The sequence below is a fragment of the Pinus tabuliformis genome, chromosome 2_1 (genome assembly GCF_031772625.1).
Source record: "Pinus tabuliformis cultivar Carrire ecotype Pingquan chromosome 2_1, CPIR1, whole genome shotgun sequence".
Lineage (NCBI taxonomy): Eukaryota > Viridiplantae > Streptophyta > Pinopsida > Pinales > Pinaceae > Pinus > Pinus tabuliformis.
This window is the reverse complement of record NC_142299.1, coordinates 619,543,556-619,565,340: the sequence shown is the minus strand read 5'-3', so window position 1 is coordinate 619,565,340 and position 21,785 is coordinate 619,543,556. Positions and strand designations below refer to the sequence as shown.

Below are 21,785 nucleotides of genomic sequence, written 5' to 3'. Positions count from 1 at the left end.
CAACATTTTATTTATTCATAAAATTTAATTTTGACTGAAATAATCTTCAGTCGATATTGCATGTATCTCTTCTCTATAATAGATTTCTTTCATTTAATTTTCAGTCCAACCGGGATCAATTTCATAAGAACATATTACTCTAATAAAATTACCGAATTTAGAAATATATGCTCTCTTTTATTACTCACCAGTAATAGAAAGCCGATTCAAGAGCATATTACTTTGAAGAGCTAACAGCGAAACTAGGTTCAAACCTGGCTAGCAGCCTCATACTTCTATCGGTGTCTTCTCTTCTCTCGCCATTGCCATTTAGCTTTTTCTGTCCACTGCCTTCACAGCTTCAATTTTTCCTTTTAGTTTGAGGTCCTGCATATCTGGATTCTGAGTTACCGTAAGGGCTTTGATTTGTTGTTCCGGCTTCTATATTTGGTGCTCCAACCCTAGGCATCTGTTTTTTGCACCATCTACTCATTACGCCCTTCATGTGATTTAGAGTCCTCTGAGAGCTTGTACTCCACAAAACATTTCAAAAGATCTTTGGCTATTAACTCCATCTTTACATGCAGATGAATTTCGAAGATTATCTCCCTCAGTGATGACCTTTGAATTTCTGTTACCAGACAGGGTCTCCTCTTCCTCTTTTGCGTGTTTTCATATTTCCCTAATTCCTGGGTCATTGCCATTGTTAACGAACGTTTTCTTGTTGATTAAGTGTGTTGGGTCTCAACGCGTAGTCTAAGGTTCAAATTTCCCGGAAAAATAATGGAAATTTTGGTAAATTTGTTAAAATCCGGTGGGTTACAATTGTCAAGATATACCTAAGTGGGTTAATAGTGGTTTAAACTTTATATACCCGTATTTCTTTAATTGAATCTTCAGATTCCTGTTGCTTCGGTTAAATTGATGTATACATAACATTTTTTTTTTAAATACATGTTGAGCCGATCCACACAGGTTTTAATTTCGAAATTCAAAACGGGTCAGTCTAAAAAAAACAAACTTATGATATTTATGGAGGGGCACAATTTGACCACCTGACCTCCTCCACACTATTTTTAAAATTTTACCTCCTTTTCTTGACCAGCAGACTTTATACGGGAGATTCTTTCGAATTTTGCAACTGTTCTCACGTACATCGACACAACTTGATCATTACCCGATGAATAACAACGTACATCTATTTTTTGCTGCCAAGCTTGAAGATTCTGATAATGCTTTTGAATCGTCTGACTATATTCCTAGCTTCAGTTGTGCTACTTGATTTTGCCTTTGTTCCCATAGGCCTCTGTTTTTCTTTCACGATATGCCCCTGAAGAATTCTAAATTTCAAGCAATTCAATCCTAGAACTGAGGCAGAGTTGGGAATTCCTCCATGCTCTTATAGTGACTCTACTCTCTTCTCCTCTAAGACATTCTGCCTCATTTAACATTGATGTAATTTTTGAGGAACTAAATAGTAAGAAACAGTTTACTAAGTCTTTTAATGATACACAACATGATCGGTTTTCTTTGTCAATGATCATTTTCTCAACAAACAAAAAAAACAACGTTGTGACCCTTCGCATCTAATGGTCATGTGCTTTTCTGGCAGTTATGTATTTTTGGTTGAATAAAAGGTAAAATGCCATTTAGCAACTATCTTTTAGTGCCTCATGGTTTGCTTTCTTCTCATAGCTTGATTTCTCTTCGTCATAGGTTATTTGTGCCCTTCTAGCATATCATTCTAGACATTTATAGCCATATCTTTCAAGAATAGACCCGTTGACAATCGTCACATAATTTTGCATTAGCAATCATCACAAGCTTTTAGCTGACTCAGTAGCTTCGACCTATAATCTACGAATTGTGATGCAGAGACTCACTGCTAACAATGGATATAAGTATTTGGTTTTATAGTTGAAATCACAAGTAATGAGTAGTGCTTTTTACCAAAACCCACATACAGCCAATTTTATTGTAGCCTTTCATGTACTTAATTTGGTTTTGAGGTTTGCACAACACAACTTGAAAACAAGTAATGAGTGTTTTCTACCAAAACCCACAAGGATGCCAATCAATTTTGTACTTTATGAAAGGGCTAGTGCATTCTTTAAGCTTTTCCATATATATTTCGAACCATGGTCTTTCTTATCTCATTCAGAGGATTTATTGCTTTGAATTAATGAACTTTGCATGTCTTTCGTTAATGTGGCGAGGGAATCCTTTTTATTTTGATGCTTTCATTCCCTACGATTACTGCCACAAATGCTTTCTTTGTGCGGATGAAACACAACCCACGATTTGAGCTTTTTGAACACTAGCTTTTCTTTTTGGCTCACCACAGCGACAATAATATACTCTAGTGAGATTATTTTTCACTGCACTTAACCCCATCTCTTTCAGTGAAGGGTTCTTGTTGTTTGATAATTTTTGACAGTTCTGTATGAGAAGCAATATTTTCCACTAAGATCAAGATCAGTGTTTTTATTTATGTTTACAGTGGTCTTGAAGATGTTGGCTATTATGCATACATTTCTGAGCTAAGCTCTGCAATGATCTGTTGCATAGGACTCGCTTCTCGTCCCAACGTTAATGAATTTGGGCCTTATTGAGTTTGCTTGACACGTTGAATATGCTTTTGAAGCCAATATTTGCTGTGATTTCTGAGGACTTCCAATGGACTCCAACTTGAATTTTATGGACTGTAAAGAAATTGAACCTTTAGAGGCGCCCATCTCTCCAATGATTTCCCAAGTGTTGCAACGGACTTCAATTAAATTGAACCTTCACTAATTTGTGTCTTTAGTATCTTGACAAAGGTTGTTTCACTGTATTCTTTATATCAATTTCTGAAGTGAATTAAGGTCCAAGCCCGATTGTGACACTTGTTTTGAAACATTGAGTATTAAAGCTTGAAAAAACATTAAGACAAATGTTATTCCCTGTATTCTGTCTGTGTATTCGAATGTGGTGGAATATCCCAGGAATGTGGTGGAGCAAAACCTATATGGCAAGGATCAAATCATTGTAATCATCTCTTTTTGATACTGGAATTCCTTTAGTGTGTTTTCTCTCCAAAACAATTATACCCTTTGGCTGCATATAATTCAGGACTTATGTTTGTCTCCATAAATCTTAATGAAGGAGCAGCTGGTGCTATGTCAAACCTAGAAGCTTTAACACTAAATAAGAATCTCCTGTACTGCCCCATTAAACTGAATTTACTTATAAGAACTGCTCTCACATAAATTCTTAAACATAAATTCTTTCCTACATCCTCATGGGCTATAAATTTTGAATTCTTGCTATGGTCACACTTAATAAACTTGTGGATGGTGATAATCTACCCATAATTGACAATGTATAATTCTCTGAAAGATCGGTATATTTTCTGTCTATCAGCGTATTTTCACATGAATTTTTCCTTGAGAATCCTATGATACCATGCTATGATGTTAAACATATCTTGAATGATGGTCATTTCTGAACATTGTAAACAATTGAATTTCACATCCTAAACATTCATTTCTTGTGATTGAACAATACGCCAACTGACATGATTCGATCCACATTGGATGGAATTTTCCCTAAAAATTTTGAGCACTATTGATATGGTATACTGGCATGTTTTTGTGGAGGAACAAATCTTTAATGCTGGTGTATTTTCTTAACTACTCACCACCAGTTCATTTTACAACACAGTTTACATAGTGCTTGAAGTATTTGGATAATTGATGTTGACATTTGTAATATCGTCACCATTTGAAGTGCTCTAAAATAGTGAAATCTGTTCCAATTCACAATGGTATAAACTCTGATATCTTATTACCTTTAGATGATCGTTGTTTATGTGGCAAAATTGTTGACTCTGTCCACTTGCATCTGTTCATTATTTTATGGTTTCAATCTGATCTAAAAACACAGAGATAACATTCCTTGAATGTTGATCATATTATTCACTATTTATTTGGGTTGGATTGTCCTTTAGCGATATGTATTAACATTTATAAAGCTGGAACGATCTTTGTTTTAAACCAATTGTTGCATTTGCTTGTCAAGATCATCCGTTTTCATATGCCTGCAGATTTCATGGTCTCAATTCCTAAATTCCTTTTTATGATGCAACTGGATATAAACAGTGGTAATTAATTTGTTGACGCCAATTCTTTTGGGGAAGAGTATGTAAATTTAAAACAATTCCTGATGGCATTTGTATGATGATAATGCAGTTTAATATTTGCATCACCTCTCCGATCAAGGCAAATGTTTAAATGGTTCAACAAATTTCAGTCCTATGCACATTTCTTCTAACTAATCTATGGAACACTAGTATACTTTATTTTTTTTGGCAACACTAATGGATCTCTAGATCAGTTGATTACTAATAAATTCATATGTGAATGATCTCTTAACACAAAAGTGACATTTACTTTTCAATGCATGGGTTCCATAAGCATATATGATATACTTCACTGTACTATGTTCCACGACACATTAATCGCATGCAATGATCTTTCGATATATCTTTCTGATAAATTAAAATAGTTGTAGTCCTCTTACATATGTTCCACTGAAGACAACACACTTTTGTTAAGGTTAAAGTTGTATCATGAACTGAACATGTGAATAAATGAGACCTTTACTTTTAAAACTTTAGGTAGCTTCATGAAATACACATGTAAAATATTCTAATAAATTTGATTTTGCACTGCAATTGTCGTTCAAATTACATGTATGTACTCATTTACTACATTTGCATCAACTTTCTTAATCATATCATTTGGATATTAAACATCATCAAGCTACCATTGAAATCTCCTTCATTCTTGAGTGAGTCAATTGGGTTAAATTGCAATATATATATAAACCACATGATGATATATTTTAGTCTCAGTGTGAAATTTAACGATGCACTTAGATGATTATACCTATGGTGTAAATGGTCAACTTCCTAGTTGAAAGAAGTGGAAATGATTATTGAAAAATTAATTGGTATGTTGATGAAAACATAACACTAATAACACTGATGAGATAACATAGATCCTAGATGGATGTTGAATAATCTTAGTTCATAGTTGAATGTTTGTAAAGTAAATGAAATTGATTTCTCTGATGAATCATGATAAGAATGCTTATAGAGTATTATTCTATATTTGATAAGTATTGAGATGTTTCTCACATTAATGATGTTTCATGTTATGATGGTATGAGGGTGATCATGCACATGTGGTTCATATTTATATAGTTGTTAAAATAGTGATGATATATCCTTATGATGATGATGATTGTGTCAAAGTATATTGACATATTCATTTACTACGTGATGATAGGTATTTAATGTTGAATACTCATGATGGATATGATATGCATAACGTGGCATAGGAATTATGATGCTATAATATGAGGTTTATTGACATGTGGTTCATTTATTATGTGAAGTCATGATATGTCTTTGATGCAAATATGTTGATGATATAACTTATGATGGTATTTCATGAAGTGAAACATGTGATAGTTGCGTACAAATATATGACATGCATGAGCATGCAGTTCGTTATTATTCATAATGTTGCGATTAACAATGATGAATGTTACATGATGACATGCAAGATTTTGCATGTCGATTATTTTCTATGATACTATGATGGTATAGCTAATGCATTGGTTGCATGTTGAGGTGTGATGATTGACAGGACTCCACAAATGGACCGAGAGGGCCGATCTATTTGATGATCTCGTGCAACCCCAACGCACGAAGGAGAATAAGTAACACCATATGGGCTGGGGACAAACTCAATCAACACTACATATGCCAGTGGTTCCTTTGTCTTATGTAGCTCTTGATGGATAGCTCTTGAAGGGCTATGGGACCATCTTGAGAAGGCCAAGTGCCTGATGTTCTAGGCTAGGTGCCTAGTATTGTATTGGGATGCCGAAGTCTGGTAAGGGTGTAAGGACTTCGATGCCTGGGGTTGTGCGCCTTAGGAGTTGTGGAGAGAGTGGCCAACCTTGCGAGATGCTCAGTGACATTGAGCACCGTACCGGATGCTTGCCTCGGGGCCTTGGGGGCAGATGAGGTCTGAGTCAGGCGCGAGCCTTGGGGCCAGCCTTGGACTAGGATACAGACCGAGGAGGCTTATGCTTGATTCCAAAAGTGGGAGGCTTATCCCTGATTCCAAAAGTGGAAAAAAGGATAGATATTCCTTGGGATTTCCGGGGTGTTGTGAAGCTTTCGATGCCTGTTGGTTATACTAGTTCAGCAGAGGGTGCCGTGACTGTTACATAAGTAATAAATAACAAAATAAATGTAATGTCCCCTAATAATAAAAAATAAGTAATAAAAATAATAAATAATAAAAACTTAACTTCGGGACGAAGTTCCTTAAAGTGGGGGAATATGTAATGTCCCTTAATAATAAATAATAATATAATATAATATAATATTAAATAAATAATAAACAATAAATAAAAGAATAGTAATAGTAAATAAATAATAAATAATAATAAAATAATTTAATTACATACTCTAAATAAATATAAACAAAAATAAAACAAGAAAACAGTAAAAATCAGTAAAGCTATCAAAAAGTAAAAACAAAAGAATAAAACAAGAAAGTAAAGAAAGAAACGTAGGGAGGTCGAGTTGCTGAGCACCAATTTTGCAGAGGGTTGGGTGGCGGCGGGGATGCAAGTTAGGGCCAGGCTTAGTTCATGAGGATCATTCAATGCGTGGACCATACAAAGGGAAACTAGGAGAGAGGAGGTCCAAGTTTGTAAATTAGAAATTTTTCAATGGACCAAGTTTTCCAAGGGACCAAGTTTTTCCCGGGGGGGGGTTCCAAGTTCTATTGCTGTCTAAAATTTTGTAATTCTCTGTGGGTCATTTTCCCTATAAGGAACCCCTTATATATTATGAGAAATAAAGTGACGAATAAATTGGAGGGCTTTATAATTTCAGGGGATGTGATTGATTTTCTACTTGTACTGCTGCTGCAAATTTTATTGTTAAATACCAGTATATTTTATTCAGCAATTCAAAAAATAATTTACAAAGTTAAATAATTTTTTCTAGATATAAAAATTGCTTGGAATATAAATCAGATCTGGTATTCGGGAATTTAACATTCCTACTTTTGTTGGAGGTAAAAGGAAATGGGAGGGACAATCTCTGACTGGAGTACCGAAGAAATCAATGGAAGACACAGCCGTGACACATCAGAAGGCGCTCTCATGTGGTTGTGTAATGTCCAGGTTTGGAAATACTGAACTTAGTCCTATACCTGTGTAAATGCTTTGCAAAGATATTTTTTAACTATTGTCTTGTTCACACCATGAGATAGACAGGCCATCGTGATTTGAACATTTGTAAAAATTGTTATTTTGCAATTAATAAAGGAACCAAGACTGACCGAGCATGAAGTCCTAATGGGGCTATGATACCACAAGAGGGTAAAGGTGAGGGCATCTATGGAATTTTACATGCCTAGAATCTTGTCTCTTATTCTACTCATCTTGTCATTATTGTAACCTTCACTCTATTGAACCTAACCAATAGTTTAATTTGGAGATAAGCTCTGTACATGGAACCAACTGCTAGATCTAGGCCATCACCTCCTACATTCTAGGATATTTGTCCCCACAAAGAGAAATTGGTTTAATACTCGTACTTGCCATTTTTCACTCATGCAAAAGGACGAAAAAAAAATGAATTGGAAGAGTTGATGTTTTAAGAAGACAGAAGAGTAGGAAACAGTTTTTGTTTGAGAAAAGAAGGTTACAATAGCATGAGATGGAGCAACTAGAAAAGGAAGCCACTAGAACCATGAAAATAGCAAGGAAAAAAAATCTATTGGAGTCAAATTTTAATAGACAAAAACTAGAGGGAGGGACATCTAAAATACTATTGGGCAGAGAACTAAAATTTCTCCTTGTGTTGTATGGGACAAATATTGTGGGTACCAAATAACTATTCTGTTTACAATAACTCAACAATCAGATACTTGGTTAGTATTCATCTTGATCCTGAGGTAGAGAGACTACCCTAAGAGACAACCTATGATTGGGTGGAAAATTGCTCTGTCTTCAAAACAGATACATACTTCATCTTTTGTCCAAAAATTTCTCATTCTTTATTATATAAGAAATAATTTAAACTTGAATCATTGCAATTACTTTCCTGTAAGCTCTGTAGCTCTAAGTCTGCCTTTTATCTCTTACACTTTTCATGTTTAAGGACTAGTTCTGATTTGGAATAAATATCAAGGTAAACAAAAAAAAGTATGTACATTTTCTCCCAATGACTCCCAAGGCTATAGTCTTCACTGCACATCCCTATTATGCCCACCCATTGCCTTAACCATAGTTTTAAAATCAGAACAGGTTGAACTGCAACCCTGTCAAACTAGCCGGTTCATTAGGCTCAGAGGTCAACCCAGCCCCAGTTTGGGCCAAAGTAAACCCCAATTTGGTACCAAACCGACCATGAACCGGCTACTTTGGTACCAAACCAGCATGAACCAATATGAACCAACCAGTTCCATCGTAACCCAGCCTGATCATTGACAACTCACACATATGTGGCCGCAAACCCACACAAAGAAGTTTAGTGTGGCTGTGAGTGGTTGTTGGAAAAATTGGGGATGTTTCCCTCCAAAAACAGCCCATCCAAGCCCATAAAATCATACCTCCCCTCTCATTTGCCTCACACATCTCGTTTGGAGTTCGATTTTTGAAGGCCGTACTATCTGGCACAAAAATCGAGGTCAAAGGGTTGACCGTTTTGCTGCTGCGTTGACTTTTAGCTTGCTGCCCCTGCGTTGACTTTTCAGGACAGCGTTGACTTTTTGTAGAATTGACTTGGGTTGACTCATCTACTAGTTGGAGGGATCTTGTGACACATCTGGGCTGGCTGACCAAAGGAGACTTTGCTGGTTGAAGCATCCTGTTGACCGCCGAAACGAACACACACATTTTTCTTGTTTCTGATTTGTCTTCTGTAAGATCTGCTTATATGTTCTATCTGCATTTTGCTTAACTACTTGTATGATTGCTGTGAGAAAAGTGAAATTGCTCTTAGCATAGAACATCTACAAAACTTTACATGGTATCAGAGCTGAGGTGAAGACAAACTCTATCTATAGCAATCATCATCGAAATAATCATGCCCTAATCGAAGTCAATGGATGCCTTTGTGTCGCTGTACATAGAGGATTATATACGCTATCAATGATATACGTTGTAACGGAAAGATATACAGCGCAGCTGTAGAGGATATGTTTAGGCAGTAAAGGAAGCCGCAGTCATAAGGACATGAGGCTGCAGTCATGAAGAGTCAAGTCGTAGTGATGAAGAGGTATCTGCAGGCTTAAGGCTCTGGCCAAAGTGCGAAGAGGAGTATTTTTGTGTCTTTTGTTTATGATCTGATTGGCCAAGTAAGGAAGGAGGCTAGCTGAGCTTGTAAAGAGGAGTTCTGAGCATAAATGCAAGGGTTATTCTCTATGCACAGGCCGTTGAGTGATTTTGAGTTTTACAATGGGACAAAAGTCTGTTTTGAGAGGACCGAGAGGCCCAGCAAGGAGCAGGAAGAAGGCCGCAGTACCCTTGACCATCAACGTAGGAATTAAAGAGGTTTGAAGGCTGTATAGTGGGCTGTCGTAGAAGCCACAGAAAGCCCTAACCAGGGCCGAAATTTAAGGGTCCTGTGCATTGGTCAAAATGTAGTTGTGGACAGAAATATGACGTCTATCACAGGTATGTGCTTGTCTTTTATAATGATGAATTTGCCAGATACTATGGTCCAGATTAGACAGTTTGCAATTCTGGTATAATGGGCTGTAAGAAGATGCTTGGTAAAGCTCCAAGTATAGTCCCTTGAGAAGGACAACAAGGGCTGTTAGAAGGTAGATGATTTGGAGTCTCAAAAATGGATATATGGAAGAGCTTAAGGGTAGTCAAGTGGGCTTATTATCAGACCCCATCTTCTGTACATATGACAGTGAAATATGACAATATGACAGAGTTTTTGACAGTGATCTTCTGCACTCATTGTAGTGTCACTTACTCTTATAACAGTTATGCATAGCAGTGATATTGTTCTCTTAACAAATGGAGATGATATATGGAAGAGATATTTGTTCCTATGACAATAATGTTTGGGCAGCGACTTTAGTGATATTGGGACAATGTTTCTTGATGTATGGAAGTGATTCTTGTATGACAGTGATTTATATGGCTGTGATGTGACAATGTTATATAGGACAGCATGATGATGATGCATAGGCAGCATTATAAGATCATGAACATGAAGGGCTGCCTGATTTTGGAAATAATCATAAAGGTGTATGTAAGGGCTGAAGGAAAACATACAAGGGGACCTTTCCCCTCAAGTGTCACAAAGACATCTGAGATATTGCAACTGGTCCATTCTGATCTTTTTGGTATGTTGCCTGTAACATCCCTGGGGGGATGTTCTTACTATATGACATTTACTGATGACTTCTCTCGCAAAACCTGGATATACTTCTTGAAAAAGAAGGATGAGGCTTCCATGTGGTTCCGTACCTTCAAAGCCTTGGTGGAAAATATGACCGAAAAGAAGATCAAGATTTTGAGGACTGACAATGGCACTGAATATGAGTCAAATGAGTTCAAAGACTTCTGCAGAGAAGCTGGCATTAAGAGGGAGACTACCACTGCACTCTCTCCACGTGTTTGGGTTTTGTGGACAGAGCGATCTAGAGGAGAATCCGCAGTTCTAAAGAGCCCTCATACGCTGTCCCAAGAGGCCCTTACACGCTAAGAATAGGAGCCCTAAATCTGCAGTATATTGGGCCCTAAATCTCTGTTTTATTGGGTGCAGGTAAGGGCATTTCCAGTGAAGGAAGAGGGGACGTTTAGGTCACTCCTATGACTGTTTTGGAGTGAAAATTAACCAGCAGAAAGGCCTCAATAAAGGAGACAAAATTCTGGGTTGATTTGAATATTATGTGCGGGCTGGAAACTCTGTTTCAGCAGGCCGTGGGTACAGGAAGCCACCTGTGGTAGGCCGCAGGCCCTTACCCCACTGAAAAGGCATTGCGTGGGACTGTTTTGGGGCTAGATTGAGCCCTAATCAACAGCGTGGATGCAGAGGACTTATACAAGGGTAGCACGTAGTTTTTGAAGGCTGTTTGGTGACTTGGTTAAGGGCTGTTGCAGCATATGGATGCCCTAACCAGTCACAATTAGGAGCAGCAGCGAAAACAGATTGGAACAACAATTTATGCCTTGTGTTGGGTCAAGGAATTTGATCAGTTTTGGATCAGATGGTTGGGCAACCTGTGGGAGCAAATTTGGAGGCTTGATTGGGTGATCGTAAGCCTCAATTAGTGCAGATCTGACTGTGTTGTAGTAAAGTGATGATGCAAAGGCAGCATGGGTAGCATGCAGCGTGATGATGCATAGACAGCAAAGTAGATATGAATCTCCACTAGGAGTATATTACAATGAAAAGACCAGATCTGTCATTCTTGTTGATTTGGGGTAGCAATGTGATGCTGTATAATGAGAGCAACATTACAGTCATTGAGGTACAGATCCATGATGATTGAGAATTGACTATGACGATATATTTGCACCTGTGGCTCGATATACCACCATCCGATCCATCATAACCCTTGCTGCTACGCAAGGATGGAGTCTTCATCAGATGGATGTCAAGACCGCTTTTCTGCATGGTGCAATAAAGGAAGAGGTGTATGTAGAACAACCTCTGGAATTTGAAGTTCAAGATCGAGACACTTATGTCTGCAGGTTGAAGAAAGCCCTCTATGGGTTAAAGCAACCACCCAGAGCTTGGTATGAGAGGATGGATAGTTACTTGATGAAGCTGGGCTTCACTCGAAGCAATGCTGATCCAAACCTTTACTTTAAGGTTGTGGAAGGAAAGCCTCTCATTCTAGTGCTGTATGTGGACGACCTCTTCCTGACAGGTGGTGACCCTCTCATTCATCAATGTAAGAGGGAGCTTGCTGCTGAGTTTGAGATGAAAGACCTAGGACTGATGCACTATTTCCTAGGCCTAGAGGTCTGGCAGAGACCTGGAGAGATTTTCCTTTCTCAAGGAAAGTATATTGTGAAGCTTCTGGAAAGATTTGGGATGGTGGACTGTAAGTCCGTGTCGACACCAATGGAACTCAACTTTAAGAAGTTGAGTGGCAGCGCTGCAGAGCCTATCTTGGCCAATCCTACTGAGTATCGTCAACTCATAGGAGCTTTGATGTTCTTAGTGAACACCCGTCCGGACATATGTTTTGCAGTGAATACTTTGAGCCAACAGATGGTTGAGCCTCATCATTTTCACTGGGTTGGTGCCAAGAATCTTTTGAGATATCTTCAGGGCACGATAAACCATGGGCTGAGATACACTGCTGGGAGTGTGATACTCCGGGATATACTGATGCCGATTGGGCTGGCAGTGTGGTGGATCGTAAGAGCACATCTGGATGCTGTTTCAATCTTGGTCCTGCTTCGATCTCATGGATGAGCAGGAAGCAGAAGTCGGTGGCTTTGAGCACCGCGGAGGCCGAATACATTGCTGCTAGTATGGCCTGTTGTGAAGCAGTTTGGTTGAGGCAGCTCTTTAGTGAGCTGTTCCAACATGTGCTAGATACCACTGTAATACTCTGTGATAATCAGAGTGGGATTCGTATGACTGAGAATCCTGTGTTCCACGACCGATCCAAGCATATTGATATCAGGTACCACTTTATCCGGGATATGGTACAGCGAGGCGCCGTAAGGCTCGATCATATAGGAACTGATGAGCAGGTCGCGGATATTCTCACTAAGCCCCTGGGGAAGGTCAAGTTCCTAACCTTCCGTGAGAGTCTTGGTGTCGTGGAAAGACCCTATGATGTGGGTCCTGTTGGACGATGAGCTCTGGGAGCTCTGGGGGGCTTTGGGGATAGCTTCTCGAAGCTATAAGCACTCATAATGCTTCTGCCCCACCCTTGTGATTATTGAGCTGGTTCGCCACTCATTTAATCTGTGCCCCGTATGCATCCTACCCATTGAGTTCAGGGCTCATGGGAAGTACCTCTCATTTGGCCAATGAGGTGTGGAAAAGCTAGAGACTATTAGCAAAGACTGATGGACGCATCAGAGATTGCCGTACTCTCTATCTAGGATGGCATGGTCCAACCTCTTGATCTGGGATCAAGATTTGTGAGGTCTGGGACCTCTGGACTGATTATGTCAGTCGGGGAATGATGTCTTTGTGACTGACCCACTTCTGTTCTGAAATAAAGAAGCCAGCAAAGCAAGTTTCGGCGGGATGACTCACGATGTTAATTGCACTAATAAATGGAGTTCTCCCTAGTTGAGAGGGAGTGTTAAATTTGGACAACTAGGTCCAAACTCCATGTTCTGATGCTCAGATTAAGAGGCTAATATTTTTGTTGGATTCCTCTTTCTGAGAGGTGTAAAATCCATATAAAAATAGTCTTAATCCGATGAGCAGAACTTATATTGTGAATTTATTATTCTTAATAAATTATATGTGCAAGGTCAGCCAGTTTTGTAATGTAGGCTCACATGCCCAACAGATGTGTCACACACCCTCATTGATGGATATATATACAGGAAAAGTTGGAGAGAATTTTATCACAACTCAACTCACATCTTCCTCTCTCATCTTAGAGAGTACGCTACCTGGAGGACGAATTTCAGCCACACGTGGGAAGGACGAAGAGGACAGACCGTACGGATTTTCTGCTGCTAGGGTTTCTGTTGCTAGGGTTTCGCAGAAAGTTTGACCAACGTTGACTTTGGTCAACGCTTGGTCCAATCAAGCTGAAAATTGGTGGAAAGTTCGATTTTTGAAGGCCGTACTATCTGGCACAAAAATCGAGGTCAAAGGGTTGACCGTTTTGCTGCTGCGTTGACTTTTAGCTTGCTGCCCCTGCGTTGACTTTTCAGGACAGCATTGACTTTTTGTAGAATTGACTTGGGTTGACTCATCTACTAGTTGGAGGGATCTTGTGACACATCTGGGCTGGCTGACCAAAGGAGACTTTGCTGGTTGAAGCATCCTGTTGACCGCCGAAACGAACACACACATTTTTCTTGTTTCTGATTTGTCTTCTGTAAGATCTGCTTATATGTTCTATCTGCATTTTGCTTAACTACTTGTATGATTGCTATGAGAAAAGTGAAATTGCTCTTAGCATAGAACATCTACAAAACTTTACAGGGGTTGATCCCAATGCAGATTTGGTAGTGCCAGTGGAACTAGAACTAGTAGTTGAATCACGCAAATGAAAACAATCATTGGGAAGCACTAGTCATGCAACTCAACCAACTCGTGCTTCTGTTAGGTCTAGTTTTGCTGCTGCTGCTGCTACTACTACTGAGATTGCAGAGGATTCTAAGGAGTCCTCGAACTCTGAGTCGGGTGATGTTTATGACATAATGTAGCTCCTGTTGATGATCCCATATCTAGCAGTGGTAATGAGTTCGATGAGAATTCATCATGTTGATCATTGATATGTAGACTTGTAGTAGGCTAGTGGCCCAGTAGCTTGTATCATTGCTTTTGGACTCTAACGGCCATTTAGAGCCTCATTTAGAGGTGGTGCATAGCAAGAGTTTCCTAGTTGTCACCACTTCATCCCAACCTAAAGCAAAAAATCGTGCCTTCGTAGTTCAAATGTGTAGACAAAGGGTTGTTCTTCACTCTGTAAGTTTGGATCTGGAGTTGCTTCTCCATGAGTATTGACTCTCTGCGCTAAGATGCAGTGGGATCTAGTTGCTAGCGGAATCTAAGTCCATAGTGCCACCAAGTTGATTCTGCGAGAACATGGTCCAAGAGTCCGTTATCGCTCCAAAATAGCAAAGTTTCAAAGAGCTCCTCGCATTGCCTTCTCTCAATGGGTGGTCTTTCCAATTCCATTTCTACAAGTTACTACTCTCTACCTAATGGTCCTTCAGTGGGTCAAACATGTACTGAGCAAAGCAGATTTGCAAAAAGGGCAAAGCAATCCCTTCTCTTGATTTGCAGTGCTCTTCGACGAAAAATCACATCAATATCGTTCAAGAAAAAGGGCTAACTGGTAAGTTTACTGGCCTTTCACACAGTCATAGCTCTGTTTTGGACTAGATTTGTAAAAATTGAGCAGATCACAAGCCATTTAGTACTCTATATTGTGGAAAAGGTTTTATGCTTTTATTTTGAAACCCAAGTGGACAAGGAACTAATCTTGAAATTAACCCCCTACTTCATGGGCTACAGGGGAATGTTTCTTGCTCAGTAGAATTTAGATTGTCATACATACCCCTCATTTGTTGGGGTGATAGTAACTTTAAAGCTATTGGAGACAAGTACCATTATTTCCTCTTCTTCCCCTTCCTATTCAAATGTTTTAAAAAACAACCTCTGTTCCTCCCCTCTAACAAAAAGTAGAAAGGATCAAAGAAAGAAAACCCCAAAATCTGGTACCCATCACTCTCTTGACTCCCTCGGATCTAGTGGGGGTTCGATCTCACTCTAATCTTAGAAATGTTTTGTTTTTGTATCATTTTGTGGAAGCAATTTATAAGAGTCTACTCTTCTACTCAAGAAGCAGAGCATTTAAGTTTTAGAAGGTTTAGTGTTGGATCTAACCCCTTTTTCATTTTGTCGGGAGGGGGTGGTTCATTGCCCTCTTCGTTTTAGAACCTCTGGAGAAATTTTTCATGTAGCATTCTGTCCAATGTAGATCAGAAGTTCAGCTGTGGTTCTAGCTACAGATTTTCATAATATAATAAATTTGATGCCTAATAAGAAGTTATTAATTATATCACTGGAAGGGATGCAGTTTTCATATGCTTGGCATGTAAGCCCTTCGGATCTCTGTCTTTGCCAATATGAATTCAAATAGCACTAACAAAGAGCAGCTACACCTTTTTCCTTTATTCTCATGTACTTAGCAGCTGGAAAATCAATCTGAGAAGCAAAATAAATATTCTCATATAAACTAGATAGGGGTTACATTCCCACCATACGAAACACACTAGAAATGCAGATTGGGCAATTTCATCCTCATGAAATCTTCTTCTCTCTGCTTGGGGCCTCTAGTTATGAGGCACGTGCTTAAACTACATTGTCGGCATGCTTAAAAATGCCCAGTGATTGCCAGCAACCTCACTATAAGTCAAATTGCAATTTGTGTGGACGATATTGCTTTTGAAATGATGGTCAAAGTTTCAAACAGAGAGTTTTCATTAATTGCTTTGGTTGATGCAAGCTGTTTGTAAAAAAGTTTCAACCAAAAAATATATATTGTTTGCATTTATTTTATCATTGCATATTTTGATATCAAAGCAATCATGTCTATATTGGAGGCTAGCCATAATGGTGAAATATATACATCAGATCCGTGACAGTGCTGTGAACGGTATCAGACAGTTAGTAGCAGCTTATCAGAATAATTATGACATATATTTATGAATGTTTATATGCTAACATTGCACTTGTTTATATACATGCTCACCCTTTGCTGTTTTCATAGTAATGATGATAGTGTTCTTACAATGCCATGAATTCTGCCGATGCACCCCCTTCAGGGCAGACATTAATTTCCGTTATGGACTTCTGGTACTTGTCCCTGAATCCATCAGCGATGATTTCTTCAGTTACGGCCAGATCTCCATGGGGATTTTCAGTATTTAATGCTCCTCGTTGGTTTTGGTTTTTTAAAGTTTCAAGAAAAGAGTTGTTTATACCTCATTGTGACTTTATGGCAGTGGCCAGACTGCCGCTAGTTTTTCTTGACGGGCTGTGTACATATTGTTTGGGTTATGATTTATGGCTGTAGCAATTACTGCCACCACTTTAGTAAACTGCTAATTGTACAAATTATTTAATTCATGGAAATCTAAGAAACATGTTTACCCAAAAAACTCTTAACATTAATATTATAATTTATAAGTATAAACTAACAGTGCAATGAGAAATTACATAGCAATGATTTTGATTTTGTGCTGGGGCATCTGGCTTGCAAGGAACAGGGGAATTTTTCAGGACCCCCCTTCTTGTCCAGACCGTACTGCTTCTCAAAGCCTTGCAATATTTGCAAATCTTCCAAAAAAATCCCAGGTCAGTGACCCGAGAATCATCTCTGAGGAAGAGATTGACAAAAATATCCCCTGGGTTTTTTTTGACAGTGCGTCTCAAGGAGAGGATAAAATCTGTAGGGCAGGGGCTGTCCTCTACTTTTATGATTCTCATTATTTCTCAATGGATATGGGTCTGGGACATGGTTTAAATAATTTTGCAGAACTTATGGCTCTTAAGCTTTTACTGCTCTTTGCAAAAGAAAAAGGATGTATATCTCTTCAAGTTTTTGGGGACTCCATGCTTGTGATTAATTGGTTTTCCAGAGTCCATAGGTGTCACAACCAGCTTCTGCTTCCATTAGTTGAGGAGCTATAATGTATTAAAGCTACTTTCGATAATATCTCTTGCAGGCATGTCTACAGGGAGCAGACCCAGACTGCAAATCAGCTTTCTAAAGAAGACCTTAAGAAGAATTTTGGGCAGTGGTTAATAAAGGAAACAAAGGAAGCTGAAATCTCTGAATTCTACCATCGCCCTTTTTGCAGTCAGTAGTTTTGATATATCATTTTGTTTTCTGTCACACTCTGGATGAAAGGCCTTTGAAATCTTACATTTATGTATGTATCACTGCCCTAAGGAAGACTTCTTTTATCTGTCAGCATGTTTTTTCTATCGAGGTGTTTAAAACACCTATAGTACACCGAACTCATTCCTCACTTATAGAATGCACCGGGTTAATGCATCAACAGAATGTAATTTTGTATCATTTTCTTAATGAAAAAAATTATGCTTTCTTTTGAGGGAAATAAATTATAAATTATAAGTATAATAGTAATAGCATAATTTAAAGTCACCTGCTAGCCAGACAACAAATTGGCTTATGAAACCTCTTGTTTGTGGGACAAGAAACCCCTACCTATGGATTAAATTGCTTAGTCTATGGAGATGTACATAGACTAACCATAGATTTAATTGCTTAGTCTATAGAGATGTACATAGCCTAACCCTGTCCAGATTCAATGCTGTGGTCTCTGTGGAAGAAACATATGTTCTTGACAGTTAGGTCCACTCAGGTTGGACCTATATAGAGGTGCTCATTAGAACACTTTTAGATATTTTTAAGAAGCCAGCATGCGTTTAAATTGCGTTTCTGTTCAGACTGTAATTTTGGAAAAAGCGTAAACAGTGCTCACCTCACTAAACAACTCTGTGTCATCCATGGCATGCAGATCCAAGAGCCCTGCCCCAAACTCCCCCCGCAACTCAGGGGAAAGGAAGCCATCCGTAGCAGCCAGTCCTGCAGAACTCTGAGCTGTAGGAGTGATTGGCTCAGATCCAGACTCTGCACCTAAATTCATGCCCTTGAAGAACTTGAACAGCTTCTGTTTTTCGTCCAATGATTGTGCCCCGTAACCCTGACCAAAGTTTGGAATGTCCACCAAAGCTCAATAATCTAAAATATCCTCTTAACATCCAAGGGACTGGAAAGTTGCATTCTATAACATTTTGATGATCAGCATGAAGGAACATAAATCTCAGAATGATTTCGACTGCTATAAACATTATGTGGCAGTAACTAACCCTAAGCGAGTAAAAATACAAAATCCAGGAATCAAACTGACCTGCATTAACAGATTCGGTAGGAGACGGTGATCCATGCCCGTAGACGCCATAGGGGCCAGATGCTGCAGACCAGCGGACTGAAGCCAGCGAGCCGTGACTGGATCGCTGGAATCGATCGAGCTCCCCATGTTGTGCAGGGAAACCCCGTAATCATACAGAGCCGCGGCGCTGCTCTGCGGCATCTGGCCACCAATGTGGCGATGGGCTCGGCGTTGGGGCGCCAATGCGATGTTCTAAAGCCCCTCTGTAACAAAATAGAACACAGATCTGAACTCAAATAAAAAATTATAAACGGGATCGAAAGACCCCGATACACAAGAATTAAATCAAGCACCTCATCGATGCTCGCGTCGCACAAATAAAATGAATAGTAATTCTTCGCACAGCAGTCTTCTAGGCTTTCATTTAAGGTTAAACAAATTAAAACGATTAAAATTAACTGAAGCCCGCCTGATCTTCAAGCAGATCTGGAGCTACTCAAACAAATTTGAGAATGCATAAGTTTATCTCAGTTTTGCTCGAATATTCACAGAGTACCTCTTAAAAAATTGGATGGAGGGCAAAATAGACCAAATCTGGCTCAAAATGCACCAATATCAACTCAAAACATTTGAAACTTCAGAGAACTGCGACCAGAGGAAAACAAAACGCGATAAATTCTTCCAAATTTTCAGACCTTCGCCCTCTGCATCTAATTTAATAGGGCTGCGAGTCTGAATGGGCCCGAGCTGTATGACGAACCCTGAAAATATAAAATTTACCATATCAACTCAAAAGATCCACAGTTCCACACCAAAAAAGAGACCTCACAGACAAAAGGCCAACATGTACGGGATGCCACGATATAGTTGAAATCCAAACAGAGAACGTACCAAATCTTCACCAAAGGATCCAACAGAGTCGAAATTTACAAAATCTGGGCCTAAAATGAGCCGAAATCGGGGCCTATTTGCTCTAAATCTACAGCATTGGGACAACGGTGCTACATCAATGGAGCGCCGGGATGATCGGGATGCATATGCGGCCGCCAAAACGTGGCGTTGTCGGACACGGCGAGCTCCGTCGAGGGTTCTGTCCCGCAAAATGATCGCAAACCACGCGGGAGAACACAAAACATCCAACCAGGCCACAGAGTGAGATTTAAGGAAATTTTTCACGTTAATTCCATTGATATAAGTATTCCGAAGAAAAACATCTAAAACAAATAAATAATGAAAAATATTTCAAAATAATAAAGTGACCTTGTAACATTTGAAGGAAAGGCCAGATGCCAAAAACAATGGAAGACTTTACAAAGGTTATTTCAATTTAATTAGATGAGAGTAAGATTTCGCACCGGAAACAAAGGACTTTGAAATGGCTTGTTTATTTAATTTAATTTGATGTAAAAGAAATGTTCATGAATGATGATTGAATTTGGATGATGGTATGGAGCATAGTGTAAAATTATTTTGTTGGGTAAAAAGTTTATTCTGTAGAAAGGAAATATGTTAATGGCTTAATGCTTAAAGCTATTTCGTAGGAGTGAAAGTTTATCTCTTACGGCTTATTAATTAGTGATTTTAGTTGCAATGATTTTTCTTGAATAACAGTTATGAGTCAATTTGTATTCGCAAATGGCAACGAATAATGATTGTCCTACTACTACTTTGACAACTAAATTATGATAGATTTTTTCTCTAAAAAATAATAATAATAATTTAAATTTAACATTCCCCAATTGTGGTGTGAGTTGGACACCATGAGGTCTACCCCTGCCCAACATTTGATGTGAAAATCATGAGGCAATCTTCTACCACCCTCCACATGCACAAAGCACATGGAGAGGTAGCTATACGCATGAAGCTCTTTAATGCGATCTTCGATGGTGGCAAAGACATTAACAAGGTGTTGGTTTTCAGCTTTTTCCTTAGCAAGTTTGGTAAGTTTCCTTTTCGTGTGTTCTGTTTGATTTGGATCAGGGGCGAGTTGCTCATCGTCTTGGGGAAGGAATCCCTCGTGAATCTTCATCGGGTGCTAATTTAGTCTCTATTGGTTCAAATTTCCTCTGACTGGTATGTTTTTCGTCCCAATTCTTCTATTCCTGCTCGTATGGCTCACTCTCTTTGTCTACTGGCCTTCGAAGCGAATGGTTATATTTTAAATTTTTGGGTGTGGAAGGAGATATATCTGGAATTCCTTGTGGTGGTGACAGAACTATGTGAGGAGTCTCTTGTTTATTGTGTTCCTGTATCAATGGTCTATTGAATCTTGTTGTCGCACATGGGTCTATGTTAGGTATGGTCTATGGGCCACTCCTGGTTCTTTTACTGTCTCTGCCCCCGATGCAAGGGATTTCTTTATGGTATGAATATAAGTGGGTTAGGCCTGGAACCTTCAGGGTTTTGGTATGTGAAAGATTATGTTCTTATTTACAAGCTCAGGCTTATCAGGCACAGTTGGGTTAATGTGTTGTTCGGGACCTTTGTTTCATGTTGGTCACCTATCAATAACAAGCAATTGAATTGGTTCCTTTTTTCGTTCTCGTCCTCTTATATGGTTTCATTGGCATGTGCATTGTTCTGGAGCGATCCCCGGAAGCTTCTTGCTCCTGTGTATAGACTTCGTTCGAGTCGGTTTCTAGGGTTACAGTTAGTCTATCACACGCTTTGCAGGTTCCTCGGCAACATGGCTCGTGCCGCCTCTAGTAAAGGAAAGGCAGCTTAGGGATCTCGCGCCCGAGGTAAATAGGGGAAAACATCCCCTGCGGCCAGTCAACCCAGTTCATCAAGTGGTACGGTTCGTGGGCATAGGTCAGCCTCACGAATCATTAACGAAGTGGCCCAAGCATACCATTTGGGCAATTCTGCCCTGGTTAGACAGCTCATTACAGAATGGGAAGAGGAGCTCAACCAGAAAGCGAATATTTTGGAAATTGATTTGGAAGATTGGCAGACTTTGGTGCCAAACCCTGGTCATTCTTGAGGAAGATCCACCCAATACAAACAAACAATTCATTTATATTGGATGATGAAGAGCCTACTAGCTAAAGCCCTGAAGCAATTCCCAACAGACACACCTTTGTCATCTCATGGGTACCCAGATTGTAGTAAGGAGTTTCAGAAGATTC

The 21,785-nt window shown here is 39.2% G+C and overlaps 1 protein-coding gene across 1 annotated transcript in view; it reads right to left on the bottom strand.

The window, feature by feature from the left end:
• Window positions 1-19,820, bottom strand: part of KINESIN-13A (P-loop containing nucleoside triphosphate hydrolases superfamily protein) — an 83,027-nt gene extending 63,207 nt beyond the window's left edge. The window contains exons 1-4 of the mRNA XM_089403075.1: window positions 19,549-19,820; window positions 19,214-19,418; window positions 18,676-18,920; window positions 18,247-18,468 (exon numbers count right to left, since the gene is read on the bottom strand). Of these exons, the coding sequence (XP_089259201.1) occupies window positions 18,247-18,468; window positions 18,676-18,858 (405 nt within the window). The 5' untranslated portion in view covers window positions 18,859-18,920; window positions 19,214-19,418; window positions 19,549-19,820. The remainder of the gene's footprint in view (window positions 1-18,246; window positions 18,469-18,675; window positions 18,921-19,213; window positions 19,419-19,548) is intronic.
• Between the last annotated feature and the right edge of the window lie 1,965 nt (window positions 19,821-21,785).